Source organism: Pseudoliparis swirei, chromosome 22 (genome assembly GCF_029220125.1).
Source record: "Pseudoliparis swirei isolate HS2019 ecotype Mariana Trench chromosome 22, NWPU_hadal_v1, whole genome shotgun sequence".
NCBI classification, from domain to species: Eukaryota; Metazoa; Chordata; class Actinopteri; order Perciformes; family Liparidae; genus Pseudoliparis; species Pseudoliparis swirei.
This window is the reverse complement of record NC_079409.1, coordinates 17,156,050-17,169,597: the sequence shown is the minus strand read 5'-3', so window position 1 is coordinate 17,169,597 and position 13,548 is coordinate 17,156,050. Positions and strand designations below refer to the sequence as shown.

At 40.4% G+C, this 13,548-nt stretch overlaps 1 protein-coding gene across 1 annotated transcript in view; it reads left to right on the top strand.

Moving 5' to 3' along the window:
- The window catches only part of LOC130212675 (lysophosphatidylcholine acyltransferase 1), a 31,943-nt gene that overhangs the window by 12,049 nt on the left and 6,346 nt on the right, over window positions 1-13,548 (top strand). Inside the window, exons 4-9 of the mRNA XM_056443783.1 lie at window positions 822-934; window positions 1,317-1,377; window positions 1,914-1,972; window positions 4,667-4,701; window positions 9,629-9,683; window positions 12,878-12,960. Of these exons, the coding sequence (XP_056299758.1) occupies window positions 822-934; window positions 1,317-1,377; window positions 1,914-1,972; window positions 4,667-4,701; window positions 9,629-9,683; window positions 12,878-12,960 (406 nt within the window). The remainder of the gene's footprint in view (window positions 1-821; window positions 935-1,316; window positions 1,378-1,913; window positions 1,973-4,666; window positions 4,702-9,628; window positions 9,684-12,877; window positions 12,961-13,548) is intronic.

Sequence of the window (13,548 nt, the reverse complement as noted above, 5' to 3'; positions counted from 1 at the left end):
CACATCATACGGTGCACGAACAAGGAAGAAGTGTGTTCATGTTTGTAAATCTGTTGAAGTAACTGCAGTGAGCAGTGACCACTTCATTTATTCTAAGTTTTAAATAATTAAAAGAGATAGGAGTCTTGAAGCTAGAATTAGCGACATGCCTGAGGGTCGAGTGATACGGGGGGGGGGGGGGGGTTAAGTTTGGTTACGGTGGACTTGTGTCCATTCAAATTCTCAAGTATTTGTAATTGTCTACTGACTGAATCAAAATCAATCGAGAGTATTCATGGAGAGGGTTGGGCACTTTGTCATACCCAGAGAGAAAATAATATTTTTATTTTGTTTGAGTTTTAAAGCAATTTCAGATCTGATAGGGCATGCTGCAGGTTGTAAAATGCCCTCTGCACTGGAGGCACATGAGTTCATGACTGTGTTATGATCTGCATACTGATTGCACTTGCAGAATAGGAACATCTCAAAAATGTAAAATAAACACCATCATGGTGGTAGTTGATGTAAAGAGGAGCAATGCTTAGCCAGGAAAGTAACATGTTTGGGACCGGATTGTTATATGTGGATTAAAAAAATATGTACAGTTAGTTTCAATACAGATATGGCCTTTATTACCAGACTACGTCAGAAGGTCCAACTGAGTTTTTGCAAATTTAGCAATTTTCAGTAAGAATTTCCCCCTCTCCTTCAACTAAACCCTAAATACAGGAGATGCACATAATGCAGAGAAGCTTTACTTGCTTAGCTGTCACTATAAATAGAAAAAGAATAACAGTTTCTGTATTAATGTGCATGTTCTCTGTCTGCTTTCTTGCTTCTAGCTTTGATTAAGTTCATCAGGCCGGTGTTTGTCTCACGGTCGGACCAGGACTCCAGAAAGAAGACTGTGGAGGAGATCAAACGCAGAGCCCACTCTGGAGGGGAGTGGCCTCAGGTAAAGAGATGGGAATTATTGTGCCGACATGTGAATTTGGTTGCGGGCACAGATACACATAACGGCAACTATTGCTAAGACTTTATGTTGTACAACATAACAAATGTTCTATTATAATTTATTGACTTTTAGGAATCCAAGAAAGTTTTCTGAGAGCATGAGTAAGGTCTACTCATAGTCCACATAGTGCTTGAAAAAGACAAAGCTACAGACAAATGTACATTGTACCAGTCAAATCCAGCATTGTCGTAAACATTGATGGAACTAACTGCACATCTGACTTATTGCAACTCTCAATGTAATGCAAGCTCATGCACATATGTATGTGCTGCACCATTATGTTAAGGATATGGCTACTGATACAAACCATTCCTTCTTACAGTTAATGATTTTTCCAGAGGGAACATGCACTAATAGATCCTGCCTAATCACCTTCAAGCCAGGTAAAGCTCTCCCATCATCATTTCCCCTCTAATTAAGCTTTCCTCTCTTTTTATGTCTTTTGAAGTCATGCTTCCAGCTTGCCAGCATGCACTGATATTTAATAGTCAGAATAGTGGTACTTTTGATTAATCTTTTAAAATGTAATTACACATTAACTTAATGTCTAATTGCGCTTTAAGTGCAATGTTGGTCGTATAATCAAGCAATAAGAACTAAAATCCTAGCCGGCATTCCCAAGGTTGGAAATATAATCTGTATGTTTTAAATTAACCTCACATTTACACATTTTGATGGATTTTCTGGAAGCAACATCTCACATAAGATATACACATTTCAAATACTGTATGAAAGAAATAGGGTTGGTAAAACTGATGGACTTTATTTGGTAGACATTTTAATAACCAAATAACTTCATTTACATTTCTACATTGGTTACAGTGGTTACAGTTACAGTTTGTGTTCTAGTGTTCTTAATTTGTTATTTATGCTGATATGTCAAATTTAAATAAATCTTGTGGCTTTTTTACTCCTGCAGGGGCCTTCATTCCAGCTGTACCAGTGCAGCCAGTGGTGATTCGTTACCCTAATAAACTGGTGAGATCGTTTATGGATATGTTAGTAACACAGCGTCATAGCGCATTTTTGTTTTACAAAGTGTGTTCAATTGTATGTATTTGCTCATGAAAAATAATCCTAAAAAGATAGCTGATAGTTTGTAAGTGACTCCTGACCGACCTCCTTATTCACAGCTTAACTGTGTGTTAATGTGCTGGAGTAACCCAACCCCGACTCAATGACCTTCTGTAGTCCGTTCATTTATTTGGCAGATAGTTACCTATTTAGAAACTATACACTTAAAGAGTACTACGAGTATGTATCAGGTGTCCCAACTCTATTAACAAACAAAGTGTTATGCAGAATGTCATGTTGAGTCCTAATTGTGGTTTTGCTAATTGGATTACATGAAAGACTATCAATACTAAAATGTTGGCGCTCTGTGTTAGACCTGTGAGGAATTTGCACAAGCCATATTGTGTGTGTGTGTGTGTGTGTTTGTGTGTGTCTGTATGTATACTATGCATGCCCCAGAGCCCGCTTGGCACCTTAGCAGAGTCACTCAGTGGGTCGGTAAAAATCTTGCCGGTCACATGATGGGAAGAAATATATTTCAGTTATATATAGTATCCACCAAGGAGAAAATGTTCTGCGTGTGTAGAAAGATCAGCAAAGTCAGCAAAGTCATATCGGGTTTGAGTCAACACTTGGTGTCACTGTCATAGCGTGTCATTGTTTTAGCTCTTGGATTTGGGTTGGACAGCAATATTTGTTGGACATAGTTTCTCATGGAAGGCATTCATAGTGTTGCACTCGGTTGTTTATGTGAAAAGGGACAAATAACTGCTAGTGGAATCAGTTCCAAACCTGGCTCCTTTCTCAGCTTCACACAGTCACAATTAGTGTATTAATGTCTGTTTTGGAGATGACCTGGCACAGTGGCTATTGGTAAATATGCTGAATCTATAAAAACAAGTATCTTATTATTTACATTTAAAAATTTGCAATGCAAATAATTAATCTTTAAAGGTCTTTAAAGCCGGCGGCTTGCAGCTAACGTTGCTAACAGTACAAACTACAGCAAAAGTGCAGTGTTTACCCACGGGGGGGGGGGGGGGGTGGTCCTTAGCTTCAGTCTGGACAGTATTATCAGCTGTATCCACTGTATGGGAGCAGTGCAGATTGGCGGCTGTGAACGATCTAGTGGGGCACACTCGCTTGAACCCGACATACACTGAAGCAACCTCGGTCTGGCTATGTAGACGCAACGAGGAGAAGCTTGGATTACTACGGACACAAAGGGAGAGAGACTTCCTTCTCTGTTCAATTATTCAACTATATCTTTCGTAAATAGTTGAATGCACTGAATCCCGAATATTACACATTTTTTTAAAAGCACAATCAGTGCCATCGGCTGGGCAGCTGTGGCTCAGGAGGTAGAGCGATCCATCCACTAATTGGAAGATCTGCGTCTTGATCCTTGGCTCCCAGTTGGCCCACGTGTCCTTGTGGAAGTTACAGAACCCCAATCGCTCCCGAAGGCTCTGCTGTCGTTTAAGGACTGGATTAGAATCTGATAAGCAGGTGGCACTGTGTGGCGGCCTCTGCCATCAGTGTGTGTGTGTGTGTGTGAATGTTGGCATGCGGTGGTCAGCACTTTGAGTGGTCGGAAGACTAGAAAGACGCTTCATGAATGCAAGGCCATTTACCATCAAAAGTCCCGCCACAACCCGGTGCTGCGTTGTTCAGGAATAGCCTGTTCCTGCTCACCTGCAGTGCTCCATACATCATGTGGGTTTGTGACAAGTTTGGTAATCCAGTCAAGTAAAGTAACGATGTAGATACAACATGCTGTAGGCATATGAGACTCATGCAGCTACAGCAGCAGGTTTGTTTGACTTCAAAAACAGCCCACAACTAATAATTATAGAGGTTAAGCTTTTACCGATGAAGCAGGAATGTGCCCCGTTAAAGTCCTGGATGCTCACTGGAGGCTGAGTTTGTCCTGACATTCTGTATCGAATGATGCACTCTTCATTACAAACAAGAGGCTGATTCAGTTGCAGTCGTTTAAGTCAGTCATGAGAAGAATTCAGTGAAGTGTCCACAGCCACTTTCTGAAAGCCTCACTGGGCGTCTGGTTAATTATGACATCGCTCCGGCTCGTTACTGAGGCGGTGGAAGCCCAACTGAGGACATTGTGAGAGGGAACTTGTTTGGGGATCTTATCAAGCAAACATGTCCTTTGTTTTACTGAAAGGTTCAGTGCTTCGATGTTCTGCTCTGAAGTCAGTTGCAGAGATCACAAAACCAGTGGTGCCAGAGCTGAAACAAACATATTGTGCTAAAAAAAGAAGTGTAAGTCACTGTGTTTTGCATGCGCTACATTAAATCCATTAATGTTCTTAACCTAGTTTCAGAAACATCAATGGCAATTAGAAAGTTAACCTACTTTCCAAACCTACTGGGTTAACCAGTTCACACAAGTACATTCCTGCACTTTGATTGCATTTCTTGTCTTACACTGTTTCCTGTTTTTTGATGTGCACATAAGCACGCAAGCTACAGGAAAGAAATTAACAATTGATCATAACATGCAGTTAGGAAATATTTTAATTTGTTTCTTCTTTTTACTTTAATAATGCCGTTGTTTCATTTACTCATAACAGGACTTTTGTTTTTGTTTTTTTGTTTTTACTTTAATAATGCCATTGCTTCATTTACTTAAAACAGGACTCAATCACATGGACTTGGCAGGGGCCTGGAGCGTAAGTACACAATTTGTTCATTTCATATGTGGTGTGCCTCACCTTCTCAAACTAATAGGTATGGCTGGAGGACAAATACTGCCCTCATTATCAGTCTCAGAATACCATGTCCTGTTCTGGTTTCGCTTCCATAATTATGGCGGCTCTATGAATGCCGTTGGATGTCTTCCCAGTTCTCCTGAGCTGAGCGTTCGAATATATCTTTCAAAGATGTGCACAAACATTTACCTGCCAGTTCCACACTCACTTTTTTTTAAATTGGTTGCACTAGTGTGCCTAACTTTTTCATTTAGGTGCACTGTATACACTACCGTTCAAAAGTTTGGGGTCACCCAGACAATTTCGTGTCTTCCATGAAAACTCACACTTTTATTTATCAAATGAATTTACCATTTCATAGAACATATAGTCAAGACATTGACAAGGTTAGAAATAATGATTAATATTTGAAGTATTAATTTTGTTCTACAAACTTCAAGCTCAAAGGAAGGCCAGTTGTATCGCTTATTCAATTCAATTCAGTTTATTTGTATAGCCCAATTTCACAAATTACTAATTTGTCTCGGAGTGCTTTACAATCTGTACACATAGACATCCCTGACCCAAAACCTCACATCGGACCAGGAAAAACTCCCAAATAACCATTCAGGGGGAAAAAAAGGGAAGAAACCTTCAGGAGAGCAACAGAGGAATATCCCTCTCCAGGATGGACAGATGCAATAGATGTAATGTGACCAGAAGGACAGATTTAGAGTTAAAATACATTCAATGAATATGACAGAGTGTATGAATAGTTCATAGAAGGCATATTCCACGATGGAGACCTCCACGATCCATCAGGCAGATGGCGGTGGGGAGGAGGAGTGGGCGGAGTCTCAACAGTGGGCGGAGTCTCAACAGGACAGTGGCGTAGTCAGTAGCAGGAATTCCACGACCCAGACCTCGATGATCCATCAGGCAGATAGGATCTATGTCGTCTCATAGGGTCCGATGACCCCATGAGACGTGAAGTCAAAAGGACTCCGGGGAGAAAGCAGAGTTAGTAACGTGTGATTGAGAGATAAAAATTAATCCCTAAGGAGAGAAAAGAGGAGATAGGTACTCAGTGCATCCTAAAACGTCCCCCGGCAGCTATAAGCCTATAGCAGCATATCAAGGGGCTGGACCAGGTGAACCTGATTCAGCCCTAAATATAAGCTCTGTCAAAGAGGAAAGTCTTAAGTCTACTCTTAAATGAGGTGACTGTCTGCCTCCCGGACCGAAGGTGGAAGCTGGTTCCATAAAAGTTCTTCCCACCATCTGAGGTCTCCCACAGCCCGATTGTGTATACAAATCCAGTCTTTGAGCTGGAGGAAATCACAGAGGTGGAGGTAAAAAGTATAATCTCAGGATTAAGAGGTTCTAAGGCTAGGGATGCAGATGATCTAGACATCAACTTTTTAAAAACAAATATTGACGGTCTAATAAAACCAATTACTATGCTTGTAAATCAATCAATCAGCATGAGGGAAGTCCCATCATCCTGGAAAATGGCCACGGTAATACCGATTTTTAAATCTGGGGATAAGGAAATAATGTCCAACTACAGACCTATCTGCATCCTCCCCTGTGTCTCTAAGGTAGCTGAGAAATGGGTGTCAAAACTAATCACCAAACATTTAGACAAAGGTTTTGTTCCTCTCCACCCAATGCAGTTTGGTTTTCGTGCTCAACACTCCACTGAGACAGCTAACTGTGTCTTTGTGGAAAAGGTTAAATGTATGTTGGACACAAGCCCGTATGTGGGTGCTGTATTCCTAGACCTCAGGAAAGCTTTTGACACTGTTGACCACCAAGTGCTCCTGACAAAGCTGACTTATTTCAACTTTTCAGCAGACTCAATACAGTGGCTTGAGTCATATTTATCAAACAGAAAACAGAGTGTTTTGGTCAACGGTGCCAAATCCCCATACCTTGTCAACCCTGTAGGGGTTCCACAAGGTTCCATTCTTGGACCATTACTGTTTTCACTGTACATAAATGACTTACCTAATGTATGTCCTGAGTTAAATGTACAAATGTATGCCGATGATGCGGTCATCTTTGTACAGGGAAAAAATACTGAAATGATCTCATTGTGTCTCTCAAATGCTTTGGACAAGGTCCAACACTGGCTGAACAACATTTGCTTACAGTTAAATGCAAAAAAAACTGTATGCATGATGTTCAGTAAACGACCAGTCGTAATCGAAGGATCAAATGTGTTTTTAAACGGAGCAGAACTACAACTAGTCCCCCACTTCAAGTATCTTGGGGTCATACTAGACTCAAACTTGAATTTTAAAAAACATATTTAAAAAATCTCCAACACCATAAAATTCAATCTGCAAAATTTTAAACAAATTATACCCTTCTTAACCATCAATGCTGCAAAGTCATACCTCCACTGTATGATCTTTTCCCACATTGAATACTGTTTTACAAATTGGTCGTTTGCCTGTGCCACAAACCTGAAACCAATACAACAGCTGTACAAGAGGGCTATCAAGGTGTTTGACAGAAAGCCTAATTCATACCACCACTGTACTATCCTTGAGAAACACCATTTCCTGAGTTTTGACAATTTAAAGTCTTTTAAAAGTATGGGTTTTATTTATAAATGTTTACATGGACTGGCTCCCCCTCCCTTAGGGGAGTTCATCCACAGAAAAAACACTGGACGCTCCACCAGGTCAGAAACCAGAGGAGACTGTGAAGTCCCCCATAGACGGACCACTTTTGGCCAAAATGTCCTCTCCGTTAAAGGAAGCTCATTGTGGAATAGCCTCCCAACTCAGATACGGGATTGTGCCACCCTCAACAGCTTTAAAGGTCAACTAAAAGAATGGTTGAGAAACACACAGACGTGCAATCACCGCTAAATGCACTTTAGCATAGGGGTATTCTCCTCTTGCACTTTATGTAGCACTTTTATCTTATCTTGTATTGCACTTTACATGTCACTGCTGCTATATTGTACTGCCATGTGGTAAATACTCATGTATGCTGCTCTTGCTCTTTTTGCATATCATGTATTTAATATTTTTACAAATGTCATGTTATTATATATTGTACGTCAGGGACTACGGATGGAAATTAGCTCAAAGCTATAATCTGGCATATTTACACTGAAAACATAACCTGTCTAAAGTGTTCATTAATGTGCATTGTCCCTCTTCAAATAAAACGATTAACTAACTAACATAAAAGAGGAGCTTGATAACTAAAGGCTCTGGCTCCCATTCTACTTTTTAAGACTCAAGGAACTACAAGTAGTCCCGCATTTAGTGAGCGCAGCTCTCTAGTGGGGTAATATGGTACTACAAGCTCCTTAAGATATGATGGTGCATCACCAATCAAGGCTTTGTACGTTAAGAGAAGAATTTTAAAAGTGATTCTTGATTTTACTGGGAGCCAGTGCAGAGCAGCTAGTGCAGGAGTGATGTGATCTCTTTTCTTAGTTTTAGTGAGAATACGAGCTGCAGCATTCTGGATCAACTGGAGGGACCTAAGAGACTTATTAGAGCAGCCTGATAATAAGGAGTTGCAGTAATCCAGTCTCGAAGTAACGAACGCGTGAACCAATTTTTCTGCATCTTTTTGAGACAAGATGTGCCTGATTTTTGAAATATTACGTAGATGAAAGAATGCAGTCCTTGAGATTTGCTTTACGTGGAGTTAAAGGACAAGTCCCGATCAAAGATAACGCCAAGATTCTTTACAGTGGTGTTGGATGCTAGGGCAATGCCGTCTACAGAAACCACATCACCAGATAATTGATCTCTGAGGTGCTCAGGGCCGATTAAAATTACTTCGGTTTTGTCTGAGTTTAACATCAAGAAGTTGCAGGTCATCCATGTTTTATGTCTTTAAGACATGCTTGAATTTTACCGAGTTGGTTGCTCTCCTCTGGTTTTATCGATAAATATAGTTGAGTATCATCTGCATAACAATGAAAGTTTATGGAGTGTTTCCTGATAATATTGCCCAAAGGAAGCATGTATAAGGTAAATAAAATTGGTCCAAGCACAGAACCTTGTGGAACTCCGTGACTAACGTTGGTGGTTATCGAGGCGTCATCGTTTACAAATACAAACTGAGATCGATCTGATAAATAGGATTTAAACCAAATTAGTGCCGTGCCTGAAATGCCAATCGACTGCTCCAGTCTCTGTCATAGGATGTCATGGTCAATGGTGTTGAATGCAGCACTAAGGTCTAACAAGACCAGTACAGAGAGGAGTCCTTTATCTGCTGCCATTAAGAGGTCATTTATATCACCAGCATAACTGTTTTCAGCTGTGCTAGCATAATTGCACGGGTTTTCTAATCAGACATGAGTCTTCTAAGGCGATTAGCAAACACAATGTACCATTAGAACACTGGAGTGATCGTTGCTGGAAATGGGCCTCTATACACCTATGGAGATATTTCATTAGAAACAAGACGTTTCCACCTAGAATAGTCATTTACCACATTAACAATATAAAGAGTGTATTTCTGATTAATTTAATGTTGTCTTCATTGAAAAAAACAATGCTTTTCTAAGTGACCCCAAACTTTTGAACAATAGTGTACATACATACACACACACACACATACCTAAACAGACATACACAGACATACACACATGCCTTTCGGACCCCCTGCACCGACACACTTCCACCCACAACCTCGGACCCACCGACGCCAACCTTTTATTGATAGATCTGAAATAATTATGCAACCGTTTAATCTAAATTTACAGAATTTTTGTCCATGTTCCTATGATTTATTGTGTGATGGCAAACACATAAATGACATTTCTGGAAAAGGGGAAGTGGTCACTGTATATTCTCTGTGTTTCATAATTGGCCTCATGGCCCCATTGAAGGCTCATTGTTGATGATGCTGTCTTGTTATTATCTAGGTTTGAAATATTGTGGTTGACACTCTGCCAGTTGCACAATGAGTTTGTAGTCGAGGTAAGTGTGAAATACTCAATTCATTCTTTACTCATTATTGTTGCTGTAAATCATGCTATATATAGTCATAATGCAATAATAGTATTCCAAATATTTTAATGTGTACTATGTCAAAGGACGCTCCAGTTGATTCCATCCTGTTCTTTATTTATTTTTTAGCGTATGCAACAGTGCAGACCTTTTCTCTTTTCATTTCTTTGAATATTGAGTTTAAAGGACCCATATTATGCCCATTTTTCCACAAGTTGATATGGTTCCTTGGGGTCTTAATGAAATGTTTGTAACATATTTTGGTCAAAATACCACAAGAATCATTTCAAACACCACCCTTTTTACCCTGTCAAAAACACCTCCCCACAGATTAACCTGTTTTGAGTGCCTGTTCCTTTAAATGCTAATGAACCAGCTCCCCCCTCTCCCCATCTCCCCTCCTCCACGAGATGCGCTCGCCTAGCTGCTGCCTGCAGATGAAGATAGCGTCGTGCAACCATATCGTTTTGAACCAGAGTCAGACCCTGAACAAGAAGAGGCTCCCGAACAAGTTCGAGAAGTTAGGGCTCAACAGGACGTTTCTGAATGTCACTTCTACATTTTTTTTTGTTTGTACATTGGCTAAGGTCTCACAGTCTTGTGAGCGGTTTTGAGAGCATAGTGGTGCTAGAGATTCGAGTACGTGAATAGTTTGTGCATGTATGAGTATGTAGCAAATACAGTGTGTTTATGTAAGTTACTGTTTGTGAAAGTGTTTGTGTAAATGCAAGTAACGGGAACACCATAAAGATATAAATGCTACATGAGTAAAGTGTTATCTGACAACACAGGGTGTCCGCGGGTCCTTAAAAAGTCTTAAATTGCTTTTCCTAAAAATAAGGCCTTAAAAAGTCTTAAATTGTCTTAAATTCAGATTGGATTGGTCTTAAATTTTTTGGGTGTCATGTCATTACGAATATGAGGCAATCTGTTCCGCCAGGTCCGTATTTTGCTCCGGTCGCTCTGCGGTGTCTCTGGTGTCACTGGGGCCACGCCCCTTCTCTTAAAGGGGCCCCGCGTATTCGGTCCCATCCCCTACAACGTGAAGCATCGACTCGTTTAGAAAACATGGGGGGGATGCAAGTTCAACAACGGCTTGAAAAGAACGAGTGTTCCTGGTTCCGGTGGGTGAAATGCTTCTGAAGCTGCGTTATGTGTCGGGAGACTTTCCAGCGGTGGAATCTCACGTGCAGAGCAAGAAGCACAGAGTCTAGCGAAGGCTGCCAGCAGCCCGCGGGGCTAGCTCCTGCTCCGCCGCCAGCAACGACGTCAACTACAACAATGGAGGTCACCGGAGGAAATCAGCGCCGTGCAACAAAGAGCTCATCACCGAAGACCAACAGGGCGGCGCGTTCTTCATTCTGTTCCACGAGACTCTGGACCAGACCACCGCGAGCAGACAGCTGGACTTCATGTGCGCTATTGGTGAAATGACCAGGTCCCGTCAGGATCCTATGGAGCACAGCTCATGGGCCATGACACCGCCCAGGACCTACTTCAGCATCTCAAAGTAAGTCTGCGATAAATATATACAGGGCTCTCAAGTCTCACGCATTTCAGTCTTAACTCACGCACTCCCGCCACACATCGTATTTCTCACGCTGAAAAAAACTCGGCTCTTTAATGTTTTAATGCAGGGGTGCTCAATACGTCGATCGCGGTCGCCGCAGAGTCGCCCCCCCCCCCCGTCAACAACTCTTCTCGGAGCAAAGAAAAAGTCACTAGCATATGTATTAACTAACCTCATGTATATGAGTATGTGTATCATATAGTTAAGCTTTACTCGTGTGTTAAGTTAATAACAGCTATGGATAGGCGCACTACACATTAATTAGACTAATTAAAAATAGTTTTAGAATGGTAGTAAGTAGAGTGGTGTTTACCTGTCAATATGTCTAAATAGTGTTCACTAGGCTCAAGAGATGGCTCACGTTGCTTAATTTGTAAAAATAGTATTCATTCATATTTATCCAGTTTGACATTAATCTGAAGTGGTGGTGTCATGAAGAGATGTGGTGACTGTTGTTTGGCTAATGTCTGCCTTTTTTCTTTCTTTTTTCCAGGAGAATGGACCAAATGTCAACTGGAAGTTTTTATATTAATACAGTTTGAAAAGGATTGTTTTCCTAGTATATTCACAAAAGCTCAGGAGTAGACATGAACCTGTGCACAAACATCCATCACATAGAGACATGAGAACTCACACAAACACACACACATACATTCTATTATGTAAATGAATTTGCATTTTAAAAGCAGCTGGAAATGTTAGATATTTTATAGATTTTTTTGTTCAAAAGGAACTATGTTGCACGTATTTTTAAAATATATTTACTTAATTTTATAGATATTTGTTCATGGGACTTAAATGTTCTGAAAATTTATTAATAAATATAATTTAAAACAGCAATGACATTTGTGTTATCCTTTTGCATTACACCATACTGTTCATTTTGAACAGACTGTGTTTAATTTGAATTAATTAATTTAGATTAATGTATATTTCCATCGTAAATTAGGTCTTAAATTTTATTTAGACGTGGTCTTAAAAAGTCTTAAAAAGTCTTAAATTTCACTGGTTTATTCCTGTAGACACCCTGCACCACTAAGTGACCAAGCAGGGGCGGGGGTAACGTTTTTACCTCCATTAATTAGCGTTTAAACCTTGTTTATTTATGAAATCGTTGTATTTGATGACTTATGACTTATTTGATGACTCATGTCTGTAATATGAACACAACTTTCAAATAAACTTTACCTGCAAAGTTGTGGTGGGGGGCGGTCCAAGGCCATGTAGCCAGACTCCCTACATGGGCGTGCTTCAAAATCTACGTAGACGTTGGTGGTGATCCCATTTGACGCACTCAAGCATATCGTTTATGACATAGAGGAACCACAACAAGCCGCGTGAGTTGTTTTTTTCCAGCGTTTTTGTGTTGGGAGACATGCCAGATACCCAAATTAACGTATAGAAGCACTAAAAAAGTGGAATTTTCATAATATGCCCCCTTTAATGCAAGGGAATACATCGTGTTTTCATTTGTCGACAATATATGGAATATTTGATTTCAGGATTGTATGCCATAAAAATATCAATACAATGATAAAACGTCTTGTTGAGTCTGATATTTGGCAACTTATAAATTCCCATTTTCTCTCTGCAGTTCCTTCCCATCTACACACCCTCAGAGGAGGAGAAACAGAACCCTGCTCTCTTTGCTATCAATGTGAGGCGTGTCATGGCTAAGTGAGTTACTTGCTCATATTTTAATCTACTTTACGCACATTTACACCAAAATAAAAGAAATATCCAGTAATAACTCTTCACTTAACGACTCACTTCATTTTGGGATGGTGTTTTTTAAAACAATTAGGCACTTATTCCACATATGTTTCAGTTGTGTCTAAACAGCATGAGAGAGAGGCACACACACACACACACACACAGACACAAAATGCAGACGAGTAGACTCTATTGTTGACCATCACATATATAGCTTTGAATCAAACCTGTGATCAGATGCTGCTTCCAGCCATCGATGATGGATGAGCCCCATATCCTGATCACTCTTATTCCATGTTCTGTCCCAGCCAACATCACCATCCTCACAAAGGGCTGCGGTCGCACTGCGTTATCATTCTCTCCCACGCTCTGTGCGTCACTACTTGAAGCTAGGGATGGGAAATGTAAGTTCTGCAGATGGACAAAAAGAAATTACTCAACATCTGAGAAACCATATTGTCTCTTACATTTGCCTTTTATGAGCCTCCAGCAAAGTTTGTATTGATTTGCACATACTGATGTCCTGTCATTGTCTCCTCTGTGCCATGCTCA